Source organism: Marmota marmota, unplaced genomic scaffold, assembly GCF_001458135.2.
Source record: "Marmota marmota marmota unplaced genomic scaffold, marMar, whole genome shotgun sequence".
NCBI lineage: Eukaryota > Metazoa > Chordata > Mammalia > Rodentia > Sciuridae > Marmota > Marmota marmota.
In genome coordinates, this window is record NW_025999863.1 from 3548453 (window position 1) to 3562483 (window position 14031).

General features: G+C 61.0%; 1 protein-coding gene across 6 annotated transcripts in view; it reads left to right on the forward strand.

Moving 5' to 3' along the window:
- Window positions 1-12207, forward strand: part of Catsperd (cation channel sperm associated auxiliary subunit delta) — a 40122-nt gene extending 27915 nt beyond the window's left edge. For 3 of the 6 annotated variants that reach the window (XM_048812529.1, XM_048812532.1, XM_048812534.1), the window contains 7 exons: window positions 227-305; window positions 420-472; window positions 5584-5658; window positions 7172-7300; window positions 7883-8066; window positions 10536-10696; window positions 11830-12200. In XM_048812529.1, the coding sequence (XP_048668486.1) occupies window positions 227-305; window positions 420-472; window positions 5584-5658; window positions 7172-7300; window positions 7883-8066; window positions 10536-10696; window positions 11830-12043 (895 nt within the window). In that variant the 3' untranslated portion in view covers window positions 12044-12200. Of the gene's footprint in view, window positions 1-226; window positions 306-419; window positions 473-5583; window positions 5659-7171; window positions 7301-7882; window positions 8067-10535; window positions 10697-11829 lie in introns of all 6 variants that reach the window. The other 3 variants (XM_048812537.1, XM_048812545.1, XM_048812547.1) reach the window with 2 other exon arrangements.
- Window positions 12208-14031: the final 1824 nt, after the last annotated feature.

Below are 14031 nucleotides of genomic sequence, written 5' to 3' on the forward strand. Positions count from 1 at the left end.
GGATGGGTGGGTGGTGAGTGGTGGATGGATTGGAGATGGATGGTGGGTGGATGGATGGTGGACGGGTGGGTGGATGGGTGGGTGGGTGGGTGAGTGGGTGGATGGATTGGGAGATGGGTGGTGGGTGGGAGGATAGTGGATGGTGGACGGTGGTGGATTGGTAGATGACTGGTGAGGGTAGACGATGCCTCCGTGCCCACTGACAACGCACATCCCTGCTCTACAGCATAAAGCGCCCCACAATCTCCACTTTGACTGTGGACATAGCCAACAGGGAGATTTCGTGTGTGGACATGAAGCCACTGGTAGGCCCTGACCCTTTGCCTCCGCCTCCCTGTGTGAGCATGTGCCTGGGCTGTGCTCTCTGGCGGCTGCAGCCCTCCCTCCCTGACCTGCCTGTCCCTCTCTGTCCTCTGCAGTCGATGCTCATTTCAGTGGGTTGTGATCTGGAAAAGAAGATCGTTGTGCAGAAGTAAGTGTGTCAATACGCGGGTGGGGTGGCACACAGCTGGGTGGCCACAAGGGACAGCTGCTGAAGTGGGTGTCGTTGTGTGTTCGGCTATTTCCTGTTCGTCTCACATTCCCACAGTGAAATGTCAAATAATCTGCTGGCAGAGCGCTTGCCTAGCATGCCTGGGGCCCGGGTCCGCCCCAGTACCAACCCCAAAAAGTCAGTTAAATAACCACCGTGGACAGGCTGAGCCGGCTTCTGCCGCGTCCCTCCCGCACCGGACAGAGCTCACTGCCTCCTCTTCCTTCTCACCCGCGTGTTCTGTTTCCTCCTTTCAGCCCCCTATTGATCAGAATTGCACAGGGTCTTCGGCTTTGATCTCTTGCTAAGAATAATTTAGAAAATTTGTCTCCAGTATCATGATCGCCCCCCCGGGAAACAGAGTCCTGGGAACCCAAGGAAAACAGCATAGAAACCGAGCGGGGCTTCTGGCCTCCCTGTCCCCGCAGACGCTGCTGTGCTGTTGGGCAGGCCACAGCCGCTCTGGGTGGACACCTGACGCGTGGCACCTGCCCATCCCTGTGGTGTAAACGCCCCAAGGTGGCCGCTGATCTCAGGCTCATGAATCCCCGAGGGTCAGGTGGCTGTCTCGCAGCAGCGCAGGGTAATGACAGGCTGGATGGCAGTTTCCCCAGGTCTCCCCCCAACATGGAAGGGTCTGCGCAATTGATGGATCATATACCCTGATCCTTATCTGCAGGAAATGTTGTAAAATAATACACAGTTTGTTCCAAAAAAGTTGGGCAAAGGCTTGAACCAGCACTTTCCAAACAAGGAAGGGAAAAGAGACGCCAGTGGCTGTAGAACACACCGGACGCTGCTGCGGGCAAGGCGCCAGCTCACCGAGCGGGGGACGCACATTAGAGCTGAGCTCTCAGGAGAGCTGATGGGGTCGCCACGCCCGCCACCCAGCTTTGCCGGAGGCTGAGGCAAGGGGATTGAAAATTGGAGGCCAGCCTGGGCAACTTGGTGAGACCCTGTTTCCAAATAACAAGGCCGAGGTGGAGCTCAGTGGTGGAGACTTCCGGGCTGATCCCCAGTTTGACGAGACCCGGTAACGCGCACCTGAGGACGGCCAGGCTCCGGAGTCTGGCAGCGGGGAGTCCCGTGAGGTTGGGGTCCCATAGCTCCAGGCTCAGAGCCGCTTTTGGGGTGTACATCTTCCGGCCATTTGCAAGCCCCCGAGGACCCAGCGGCCCAGAGTGGTCACAGTGGCTTATCCTGACAGCTTCCAAGAGGAACCAGGCCGAGTGCCCCAGAGGGAGTGAAGCACCCCAGTGTGGCATTCTGACGCAGCAGAATGTCACAGTGAAGAGAAGGAGCCAGGCCACGTCCCCTGACGCTTGGCACAAACGCCAGCGTGCAGTGAGAGCCACCGACAGGAGGCCAGGCGGGCCACTGCAGCCCTGCCCGTCTGCGCTGCACCTGCACCTGAGGACTTCTCCTGCCCCCGCAGTGCAGCTGCCCGTGCCAAGGCCGGCCTCTGGTGGCTCTGCTGGCTCTGCTGTGCCTTGACCTGAGGAGATGGCCCCGCCCCTCCGTGGTCCCCCAGCCCCCTCGGTGGAGACCTCAGACAGACCCCCAGGATGGACACGCTGCCGAAGCCCGGCCAGTCCTGCCCAGCTGCCACGGCCTCGAGGAGCCCAAGGAGACTGAGGCCAAGATGTCGCGTGGGACCCCGTGGGGCTGCAGGATGGGAGGGTGCTGGGGAAGCCACGGCAGCAGAAGAGCCCAGTGACAGCAGTGTTTCACTGGGTCCCCGAGCCACGGCAAGTGTGAGTGCATGAGCGATGAGCAAGTGCTCTGCAAACGTAGAACCGACCTAAAATAAAACCACCCAGGGCCACCCGGCTCGGTGACGCATGCCTGTGATCCCACACTGGAAGGCAGGAGGAGGCCAGGTCAAGGACAGCCTGTCTCAAAATGAGGAGGGCGCCGCCATGGCCAGGCACCCTGGGTCAGTCCCCAGGCGCAAAAGAGAAAAGTCAGGGCCATGGCGGCCTCCGTTAGGGTCCAGGACTGGCCCTGGTCTTCTGAGGTCAGCTCTGAAAACCTGCTTCCCAAGAGCCCGCGGGGCCTGCACAGGACAGAGCAGGGCGCTACTGCAGGGGAGGAGGGCTGCCTGGGGTGCTCGAGGGTCCCAACAGAACCGCTGGGAACAATCTGTGGGGGCAGGTACGGGTGCACTGTGCCCGGGGCGGGAGACACGGGGGTCCGACAGATGAGACAGAGAAATTGGTCACACAGGGACGGGTGGATGGATAGATAGAGATGTGGGTTTTGGGGGGAAGGGTGCTGGGAATTGAGCCCAGGGGTGCTCTACCACTGAGCCGCATCCCCAGCCCCAGCCCTTTTCAATTTTTATTTTGACAAAGGATCTCGCTAAGTCGCTGAGGCTGACCTCAAATTTGAAATCCTCCTGCCTCAGACTCCTGAGCTCCTGGGATTATACCCAGCCTAGAGGTGGATTTTTGAGACTTTGTGTCACCCAGGCCAACTGACAAACATACGCGCACACACATGCACACACACGCACACACTTTTTCTTTCTAAGTGTGTGTGACTGTGCCTCGTGCTCTTGCCTGGTTACTCTGGAAAGACTCGTTCTGCTCTGGTCAGTTTAGAGCACACAGCTACCTCTCCACGTCCACCCCCGAGGCCACCCTGCGTATTCTGATGTGTCCATCCTCGCCCATTGCTGTTGCTATGATAGAATACTTGAGACTCAGTAATTTGGAAAGATAAGAGGTTAGTTTAACTCAAGAGCACTAAGCAGGCCCTGCTCTGCACCTGGTGTGGCCTCGTGCTGTGCCGTGTCAGGTGGCTTGATCCGAGGCCCTGTCGTCACCGTGACTCACCCCTCCCAGGAGCCACACTGGTCATCAGCTCTTCCACCAGGGCAGGTCCCTGGTGACCCCAAGGCCACACTGTGCCCCCCCCACTCTCTACCTTCACTGGAGGTTCGGTGGGGACAAAGCCCATCCCAACGCAGCAGTACCCAGCCTGCCCCGCTGGACCGCCTGTCCTGGCCACAGGCTGGTGGTGCACCTGCCAGCCAGGGGAGTGCAGACCCCAGAATCAGACCCAGGACGGAGGCCTGTGCACCGAGGCCCTCGCCCTCCGGGATCCAGCGGCTGTGCTGTCCTCTCCTTCGGCGTCTCCGACTGCCCCCACTCATGGCGGCCTCTCGCTCTGCTCTCCTCTTCCGCCAGCCAGCCTGGACGGATGGAGACCAGCTCTCCAAGGCGGACGGCCAGGTGCGCGGCCGAGGCCTTGGGGCCAGGGAGGCCGTAAAGGCAAGAAACCCACAGGAGAGGGCCGAAATCAACACTCTGGCCGCAGGAGCCCGTCACAGGGGCTGGTGAGGGATTGGGTGGGGAGCAGAGGACCCCCGCAGCAAGGTCATATGTACTCATCCAGACTGTTCCGCAGCACGTCACTGTCACTCCTGATGTCCTGCATACCTCTGTTCTCCTTAGGGGCCGCGTAGCAGCTCCATCCACTGAACCCCCTTCCCTGACACTCCATCTGGGACGTCTTTCCTACATCAGGCTGCACAGCTAGGCCTCACCTTTTTATCAGCTGCAGAGTGTTCCTGCATGTGGCCAGTAAGCTGTCCCTGTCTTTAGGGACATCTGAGGCTGCACGTGAAGCTACGGAGCCCCCAGCCTTGTGTGCCCATCTTCGCGGACCACCAGGGCATGGGCTCTTCAAGACGAACTTTGTGGAGACTTGCTGGGTCCAGGCTTCTGTCTCGAAAAGCTGTTTCAGGGCTGGGCTGGGGCTCAGTGGCAGAGCGCTCGTCTGGCACGTGTGAGGCCCTGGGTCCCATCCTCAGCACCACATGAAAAGGTGGTGTGTCAACTACAGCTGAAACATATTAAGAAAAATAAGGCTGGACCAAAAACACTTGAGTAGACGTTTCTCTAAGGAAGACAGATGGGGCCAGCGAGCCCTCCAAAGAGTGCTCCGCGCCACTTGGGAGGAAGGGGCAGGTCGCACCCACGAGGAGCGGCTGCCTCGCACCCAGCGAGACGCTGCTGGGCTTGACTGGTGCATGAGAGGCGCTGGGAGGACAAGGCCAGGTCGGACCCTGCGCACGGTGGGCATGAGGGGACAACGGGAAGCCACTGTGGGGAGCTGGCGGCCCTCGGAGAAGGGAGACACAGGATCTGCACACCCTGGGGCCGTCCCATTGCTGGGAGCAAACCCAGAAGAGCCATGTCCTCAGCAGCACGACCCACGAGAGCCGAGGCGTGGGGCACCGTGGGTCACGAGGGGCGAGGGGCCCTCACGCCATGCACACCACAGCACCCTGACTCCTGCTCTAACGTGGGCGCACCCCAGGGACACTGTGCTCAGAGACACAGCCCCAGCAGGACATGCGGCAGCCTCACCCCCAGGAGCTGGTGTGGCAGGGGCCGAGCTTCAGTGTGGGGAGATGGAATGTTCTGGAGAGGGTGGTGGGGACAGCTGCACAGCCCTGTGTCTGCCCCAGGACCCTGGACTGTGCACTGGAGTCTGATCAAGACGGTAGCTCCTGTTACATGTAGGGCAGCCCACATTCTAAGTGACTTTTTTTTTTTTTTGGTGCCAGGGATTGAACTCAGGGACACTCAGCCACGGAGCCCCACCCCGCAGCCCTGTTTCGTATTTTACTTAGAGTCAGGGTCTCACTGAGTTGCTTAGGGCTTCACTGTAGCTGAGGCTGGCTTTGAACTCATGATCCTCCTTCCTCAGCCTCCTGAACCGCTGGGATGACAGGTGTGGCCACCGCGCCCGGCCTCTAGGTGACATTTTTATGTTTTTGTTTTTTGTCCATGTGGAGGACAGCGTGCCTTTATTTTATTTGTTTTTCTGCGGTGCTAAGGATGGAACCCTGTGCCTCCCACGTGCTGGGCAAGCGCTCTGCCACTGAGCCCCAGCCCAGCTGCACCCTCTAGGTGGCGAGCCGCCCCCTCGCCACGTCAGCCCCACTGCCTGCATCCTTGCCCCCAGCTCCTCCCCTCTGTCCCTGGCTGCGGAGGTCCCCTCCAGGCCAGGCATCTCTCACCATCTTTTCTTGCTCACAGCAAAATCTCAGCCTGCTCCAAGGGCATCCTGGACCCCGTGGAGCTCCAGAAAAACTACTCCTACGTCATCGAGAAGTAAGGCTGCCCCCGCCAGCACGGCAGGGCAGGTCAGGAGTGAGGGGGGCTGACATCTGGCCAGAGAGAGTCCATGCAGGGTGAGGACCAGAGCCAGGAGGTCGCCGCCCACAGGGCAAAGCCACCCAGAAAGAGCCACCGTGCCAGGCCCCGGGCGCCTCTGGACACCGCCCCAGCTGCCCCGGCTCTGGGTCTCCCCCGAGGTAGCAGGACCGCTGGACATTCCCAGCCTGGATGGGAGGGTGCAGCGGACCAGGGCCTGGTGGCCGCACGTGTCGTCCCTGACCCTGGGGCTGAGGCAGGACTGTCACCTGAGCTCACGAGCCAGAGGCCAGCCGTGGCGGCAGAGTCAGGCAACAGGACTGTCTGTGCCGAACGTGTGGCCCGCCACTGCCCCTCGACACCACAGCACCAGAGCCATCACCGACACCTACAAGTGTGTTCGAAGGCCACCCACAGGTGACACACAGGTTCTGCGAAATACCACACCTTACCATTTATTTTCCAGCACCGGAGATTGGACCCAGGGGCACTTAGCCACTGAGCCCCAGCCCCAGCCCTTTTTTTAAATATATATATTTTTTAGTTGTAGATGGACACAATATCTTTGTTTTTGTTTATTTTTATTTTTTTTAATGTGGTACTGAGGATCAAACCCAGGGCCTCATGTGTGCAAGGTGAGCGCTCTATCATTGAGCCACATCCCCAGTCCCCTTCCCAGCCCTTTTTAAAAAGTATTTTATTTAGAGACAGGGTCTCTCCAAGTTGCCTAGGGCCTCGCTGAATTGCTGAGGCTGGTTTTGAACTCGCCATCCTCCTGCCTTAGCCTCTCGAGCTGCTGGGATGCAGGCGTGGCCACCAGCCTGGCATATTGCACTTTTTTACATAAGGGACTCAAGCATCTGTGGATTTGGGAGTCCTCGGGGAATCCCAGAACCCATCCCCGTAGGACTAATCCCCTTCGGATCCTGAGGGATGCCTGTAGCTGTAGATACGGAGGGAGGGGAGGAGAAAGACTGATTGTAAGGAATTGGCTGAGGCCTGGAACTTCGGACATCTGCAGGGTAGTGGAAACTGGAGCCCAGAAAAGAGCTGCAGTTTGAGCCACATGGCCGTCCGCTACGGCACAAGGGTTGGGATTGGGGGCAGGTAGGTGTTTGTTCTGTTCTGGCCTTCGCCTGATTTGGGCAAGCCCACCCAACATGGTGGGGCCCCCACAGCACTCAGAGAGCCCTGATGTAAACGTCAGTCTCATTCAGAAACCAGAAAAGACGCCTTCACAGAAATAGATCATGTTCCACCAAATGCCTGGACCCAGTGATCCAGCCACGTTGATACACAAAATTAACAGGAAATCCCAGTGTCTTTGGGTCTTGACTGTGAAGCCTGTCCCCTAGATGTCACCTCCATTCTGGTGAAAGTCCCTGTTGCAGAGGGAAAACAGGCTGCAAAGGGCCCGGCAGTGGGCAGGAGCTGACCCCACTGCCCGTCGCTGCTTCCTGCTCTCTTAAAGGGAATCCTACGACTCCAGCTACCAGGGGCAGCGGTCCGACGAGGACCTGGTGGTGCAGTACTCCTACAAGGACCTGGGCTGCCCGCGTCTCGTCTACTACGACACCCCCTGGAAGCCCGTGATCGAGCTGTAAGAGCCCCATGGGTGCCCAGCATGGGGACACCTCTGGGCCCTCAACTCGGGCCCACCTGGTCTGGGGGCCTCCTCAGGGCGGTGGTCACTCTGCCCTCTGGGATCACAGGCGTGTGCCACTGCGCCAGGCCCAGCTTGCTTTTCAAACATTTGTCACTTGCCTCTGGTTGGTTGGACCCACGGTGCAGCTGCCGCGTGAGGGGAGCCAACTAAGCTGCAGATGTCACCAGAAACCTCTGGGGACAGGGAAGAGTCCTGTTTGCTTGGGCAGGGTGCCGCTTGGTGATGGCATGCTTAGCGTGTGCAAGGCCCGGGGCCTCACACATTCTCAGTGTGCGTGGGATCTGTCCCTGTGCTTATCATGACGTTACTTGGTTCCGACACATGGCATCAGCTTCTTCCAGTCCCTACTCATCGGGTCCCTCTCAGAGGCTGCTGCCCGGTGCCTGGCCCCCACTCTGTCCCCTCTCCCTGCACTTGGCGCGGCCCCCCACCCCCAGGACAGGTCCACGCAGTGGGCAGCTGTGGCAGAGGTCTTCTCAGGTCCTTGGAGCTGCCCTGCCGTGCGCTGTGTCCCAGGTGGCGGAAGTCGGACTTCCAGGAGATCGTGAGCGCGGAGTACGTGCTGCTGGAGGTGAACGGGGTGTTCACCTACTCCTACGCCATGACAGCTGGCTCCGCCTCGTGCATCAACCAGCCCCAGAACTGGACCAGCATCCTGGAGACGTCCTCCAAGAAGGGACCCTTCTCCTGGAACAGAGAGGTAGTGCTGACCCTCTGGCCTGCACAGATCAAGCCTGGATGAGGGGGAGGGTCGCAGCCCCGGTGGGATGGGAGAGCGTGGCACAGGGCCGTCCTTTGGAAATCCGCAAGGGAACTGACCACGGTCCACTGGGCCCTGCTGAGGGGGTGAGCCCGCCGTCCGCCGGACGCCATCTCCGCGGACTGACTCAGCTCGGGGTCTGAGCTCTCCGTGAGCGTTTCCACAGTGGGGGGTGGTCTGTGGTCAGCTGGGAAACAGACCTGGTTAAAGGCCGAGCGCAGAACGGTGCCGCCAGCAGGGGGCGCGCGCTTCCCGCGCCTCCGCCCGAGCGCTGTCCAGCGAGGTGACCGGCTCTCGGTCTCGTGGCCTTGATCCTGTGGGTTCTCCTTTAGGTGCTGAGGATGCACCCAGGGCCGGACACGTGCGCGGCGAGCGCTCTGCGGCGGAGCCCCAGCCCCAGCCCGTCAAGGGCTCTGGCTATCGCCGCGTTATTGTCGCTTCCCCTGTTTTTAAAGATGAAACTCGCTTCACATTCCATGAACTTTGGGGGTTCTGGAGTCGGACCCAGGGGGGCGCCATCGCTGAGCCCCAGCCCTTTCTCATTTTTACTTTGAGAAGGTCTTGCCAAGTTGCCGAGGCTGGCCTTGAACTTGCAGCCTCCCGCCCAGCGTCCACTCCGTGGCGGGACAGGCGTGTGCCACCGTGCCCAGCACTTTGACGACCTTTTTTCTTTTTTTTTAATAGTTATTTTTTTAGTTGTAGTGGGACGCAACACCTTTAATTTATTTATTTACTTTCACGTGGTGCTGAGGACGGAACCCAGGGCCTAGCTGGCGTGCCCCGCGAGCGCTGTCCCGCTGAGCCCCGGCCCAGCCCCGGCTTTGGTGACTTTTTAAGGGAGAATGTGTCAGAGTTCCGCACCACATAGTATTCGGTCACCGACAGACAGCATGTGTGGCCATGCTCCTGTGAGACCAGGACAGGGCTGAGGACGCCCTGTCACCTGGGGCCTCGTGTGCTGTGGCCGTGCAGCTCTGGACACACCACTGAGCGGCCAGTCGCCCAGTAGCACAGCGCAGGCAGCTGTGCTGGGCCATGCGGCCGTGGGGCTGATGACAAGGCGCCTGGTTCCTGTGTTCCCTGAGGTTGGGACCCAGGGCCTCACGCAGGCCAGGCACACTGCCCTGCTCTGCGGTGCGCCGTGGCTGTCAGACACGCCCGAGACGGGCACTGTCCCGGAACCCTGTCCTGTGGAGCTGCGTCTCTGATGGCTGGAGACTAAATGGTGTGCAGTTCCGCAGGGTCCCCAGGCCTCCCCACTGCAGGCTTGTCCCAAGGTGCCCGGAGACGCGCACTCTGGAGTGTGCTCGCGTGTCCTGCAGCGAGGACCCTGGTGCCTCTCTCTGGGTGGAGGGACACCGTCACACCTTTGTGCTGGGTCCTGTGTCCATGGCAGTGCCAGTTTTCTTGTGGGCTGGGGTCTTCTCTTGGTTTTCAAGAGCTCGTGGCTGATGGCAGGCCCCGTGCCATCCCCCGGGTGGTCTCTCTGCCTCTGGTCTTCACTCAACACCACACCAACTACCCCTGGACTCCCCGTTGCTCTCCTTTATTGCTTCTGGACTTTCCCTCTCTGCTCACCTGCCTCCTTTCTGGGAGGCCCCGGCCAGGCAGGGCAGAGGACCCAAGCGTAGGGCCGGGAGGTGGCCTGGGTCCTGGCTGAGGGCAGCCAGCATTCTGGGCCAGCCGCGGGCTTCCTGGGTGAGGGCGGGCTGGTGCGGGTGGACAGTCTGACACCCCTGGGGAAGGCCAGCTTGCCAAGCTGTCACTGGACAGGCCAGGGGCCAGCTGGAGTCATCTGCAGACCCCTCAGGCTGACTGCCAGGGAGCCTCCGCCTCCACAGAGCAGTGGTGCACCCTGCTCCCAGAGGCCGAGCAGGAGGCTGCAAGTTCAAGGTCAGCCCCAGAACTCAGCAAGGCCCCTCTCCAGCATAACAGGGCTGGGGTGTGGCTCAGAGGTAGAGAGGCTGGGCGAGGTGCAAGCCCTGACAACAATCCCAGGACTCTCAGGAGTCCGCAGCAGGGCACTGGTTCATTTTCCTCTAAGTGACACCCTAGAATCTGGAGACAGGACAGAAAGTTGCCACCTCGACTGGCCTCAGTCCCCCTGACCTGGCCTTCATCAAGCCAACAACAGCCCCCGGAGGGAAGTCCGGGCTCCACCTTCCTGGTTCCCAAGCGTGGAGTCCAACTGGGCGGCTCCACCTGGGCGGCTCCTCCCAGGCTGTGAGGAGAGCCGGTCCCTGGCCCTCTTGGCCGGCCTTGGCCTTCTTGGCCTGTGGACGTGCCACCCCACCTCTTCCCTCACCCACATGTGGGGTCCCCTGTGCCTGTGAGGGTGCAGTGGAGGGTGGCAGGAAGCTCCCAGGAGGACAGGCCAGGGCCAGTGGCGTGCTTCTGTCCCCTCCCTAGAACTACATAAGCTGCCGCGACAGCAGCAGCAACCTCACTGCCTTGGAGTGGCCCGATGCCCAGTACCAGGTCCTGGGGGGCCTAACAGACAACGAGATCATCTTCGACCAAAGGAACGGGTTCTACATCTTCCACCTGTCCATCGTGGACCCCTACTACAGGTCAGCTGGTCTGCCCTGCACCAGGGCCACCTGGCAAACTGGGGGCAGGCTCTGTGGGGCGGACCACACCTGTGCAGGGTACCCTTTATGCCCCTCCCTCACCGGCTGGTAGATTCTGGCTGAACTGAGTTCCCATGGGGCACTGGGGCCACAACTGTCATCCCAGTGACTCTGGAGGCCGAGGCAGGAGGATGGCAAGTTGGAGGCCAGCCTTAGCAACTTAGCAAGATCCTGTCTCAAAATAAAAGTTAAAAGGCTGGGGTGTGGCTCAGTGGTAGGGCGCGTGCCTGCCTCCCACACGTGAGGCCCTGTCTCTGTCCCTAGACAACAGAACAAAAATCCCAGCTCAGACTGTCCTACAGAGTGACGATTTTAAGTTCTAGTTGACATTTGTTCATTCCGGAAGTCCTGGCCCTCTGTGGATTTTGCATCTGCAAGTTAAACCAACCACTGGTCAAAATGTTTAAAGAATCCTGTCTGCACTGGACACGTACAAGGTTTTTTATGGCCACCATTCCCTAAGTAACAACCATCGCTACATGGCCCGGTGCCAGGGGTCCGCCCCTCAGAGGCGACTTCCGGCCCGTTTCACACAGGGGACTGGAACCCCTGGGGTCCTGGAACTTGGCCCCGTGGATTCCGGGGACGGCTGGATTTCAGAGTTCACAGTCAGTGCTGGGGAAGGAGGGCGGCCCGCAGCCACGCCCTCCTGCCACCTCCAGTGGGGGACACCCCACGGGGGCAGGCCGCAGGCAGCTCAGCCACTCAGGGCCACCGGCCTCGGGGGAAGGGGGTCTGTGAGCCGGCCACCATGGGACTTAGGACTTGCATGGGGAGGGGTGGCTCCATGCAGCCTGTCCCCGCCGAGGGGCGTCAGGAGCACCTGGAGCCAGCCCAGTACTGTTGGCCAGTGTCCCCCTGGGGACAACATGGGCGACTTCCTCGCCCTGCTTGAGTCCTCTCAGCCATCACTGTGGAGGAAGGTCCACCTAGATGTCCATGGGGCCTCCTGGGCCCAGTGCTGGCGCCCACCGTGCTGCCCCCTCAGTCCGCAGCCCGCTGTCCTGCCTCGGGTCTGACGTGTGGGCGGGGGACCCGCGGCTGTCCCAGCGCCTACCCTCCTGCCCCCGCAGCTACTGCCAGCTGGAGACCACCTTCAGCATCTACGTGTACGGGGCCTACCCGCGCAGAGCCATCCCGCCCGAGGCCGCCATCGTCCTGCTCGTGAGCGGCCTCCTGCTGGCCGTATGGCTGGCCTACCTCGTCCTGCACACCGAGGAGGGCCACAGGTGCCAACAGTGCTGTGCCAGCCTGTGCTGCTGCGGCTGTGCCAGGGCCAGGCACTGAAGCTCCGGCCTCGCCAGGACTGAGCACTGGGGCCTCGGAGTAAAGTGTCCCGACTGAGCAGGCAGCAGGCGCCTTCTTCCCACTCCCGCCGCGCAGGAGACTCGTCTGTCCTGCTGGGGGTAGAATCCAGCCTGGGACAGGCGGGAGGGTGCTCTGCATTGGGAGACACACCTCGGTCCTTTTTTTTTTTTCTTTTGGTACCGGGGATTGAACTCAGGGACACTTGACCACACCCCAGCCCTGTTTTGTATTCTGTTTAGAGACAGGGTCTCCCTGAGTTGCTTAGCGCCTCGCTTTTGTTGAGGCTGGCTTTGAACATGTGATCCTCCTGCCTCAGCCTCCTGAGCTGCTGGGATGATAGGTGTGGCCAGTGCACTCAATTTTCACTGATTCTGTGACACTGTGGCATCCCGAGGCCAAGCCCATAGGACCACGGTTTCCTAGAGATGACACTTAGTGCCCTCTCCACCAACCTCACGTCTGTAACGTGCAAACCAAGCAGTGCCCAGCGCAGGCTCCCAGCCTCCCGTCACTGGGATCCTGCAGTCCAGGGCCAGCCCCAGGGCCCAGAGCCTACCACACAGAGTCTGCCCACCCTTTGCCTTTTGTGCAAAAACCACAGCAGGGACCCTGCCTTGTGTTCCCAGCTCTCTTTGCGTCCGGCCAGCCCTGTCTCCTCCCCTCCGCTCACTTGGCTGGACCTGATTACGAGGGTCCACGTCGTGTCAGACCTCAGCTCACAAAGCTGAGCACAGTGGCGCACCCCGCCATGTCCCAGGCCCCCTGGGCTTCCCCAGCACAGACCTCGGGTCCCCCGGATGAAGGTCCCAGCACCAGGGGACAGCCCAGGGTGGGCAGGACTCCCAGCCCATCCTGGGAGGAGCAAGCCAGGCGAGCCATCTCACAGGGGCGTCCCAGGATGGGCGGCCTGCCACCTGCTGTTTGGTCACAGGTTCCTGGGGGTGGCACCCCTCAGGGTCACCTTGGGCACAGCAGAAAGGCAGCTGAAGGCCTGTGCATGGGCAGTCCCATGGGATCAGGGGGGAGGCTGAGGACACTGGCGCTTGGGGTCACCCTGCCCTTCCTGGGCTGGGCTGTCTCTGGCTTCTCAGATCACACCTAGGCAGTCCCCACTAGAGCCCTGATGGACACCCTCACCTGGGCTCAGGGGCCACGTGCCACACGTGTCCCCACCCTCCTTACTGGGCCTCCCTCCCTCACCCACCTCGCCCACCTCGAGCCAGCACTGCCCCCACCACAGGGGGGTCTGCTGGTGCCCAACCCTCACCACCCGGCCAGTCGGCAGCACAAGCCCAGCCCCTGGCCTGCCTCCCCTCGCCCACCACTGGCCCAGGGCTGCGGCAGGGCCTGGCCCATGGCCCCAGGCTCCACAGAGGCCCCACAGAGTCAGGGCCTCTCCCACCCTCTCCCACCCGTGCAGCTTCCTGGGGCACAGGACAGACAGCAGGGTACGGACCGAGCCACTCTCCAAGACTTGCCCTGTGTGCTGTGGCCACTCTCTGGGAAACCTTGATTTTCACCACCAAACACAGAAGTCAAGTCCTCGTGCTGGCTGGACGCAGTGCCGCGCACCCGTGATCCCGGCTACTCAGAGCTCCTGAGGACTTAGCAAGACTGTTTCAAAATGAAAAACGGCTGGGGATGGGGCTCAGTGGAAGAGCACCCCCAGGGTTCCATCCAGAACCAGAAAAAACAAGTTCCCCACTTCCTGAGGACCCCTGCTCGGGCCCTCTGGCGCAGGGACCGGACTGTCTCCTGTGACTAGCCCTGGAGGCCAGCATCAGAAGTGCTGGGTCCTGCCCCACCTCAGCACGCAGCAGGGCACAGCCTTGCCTTCCCTCAGACGCGGGCCAGAGCACAGGTGTCCGCGCGCAGCCTCCTGCCCCTGGAGGCCAAGGGATGCCAATCTGAGAGATCAAAACTTTTAATGGGGGGCGACTCCCAGGTCCTGCCGCGGCCCCGCGGGG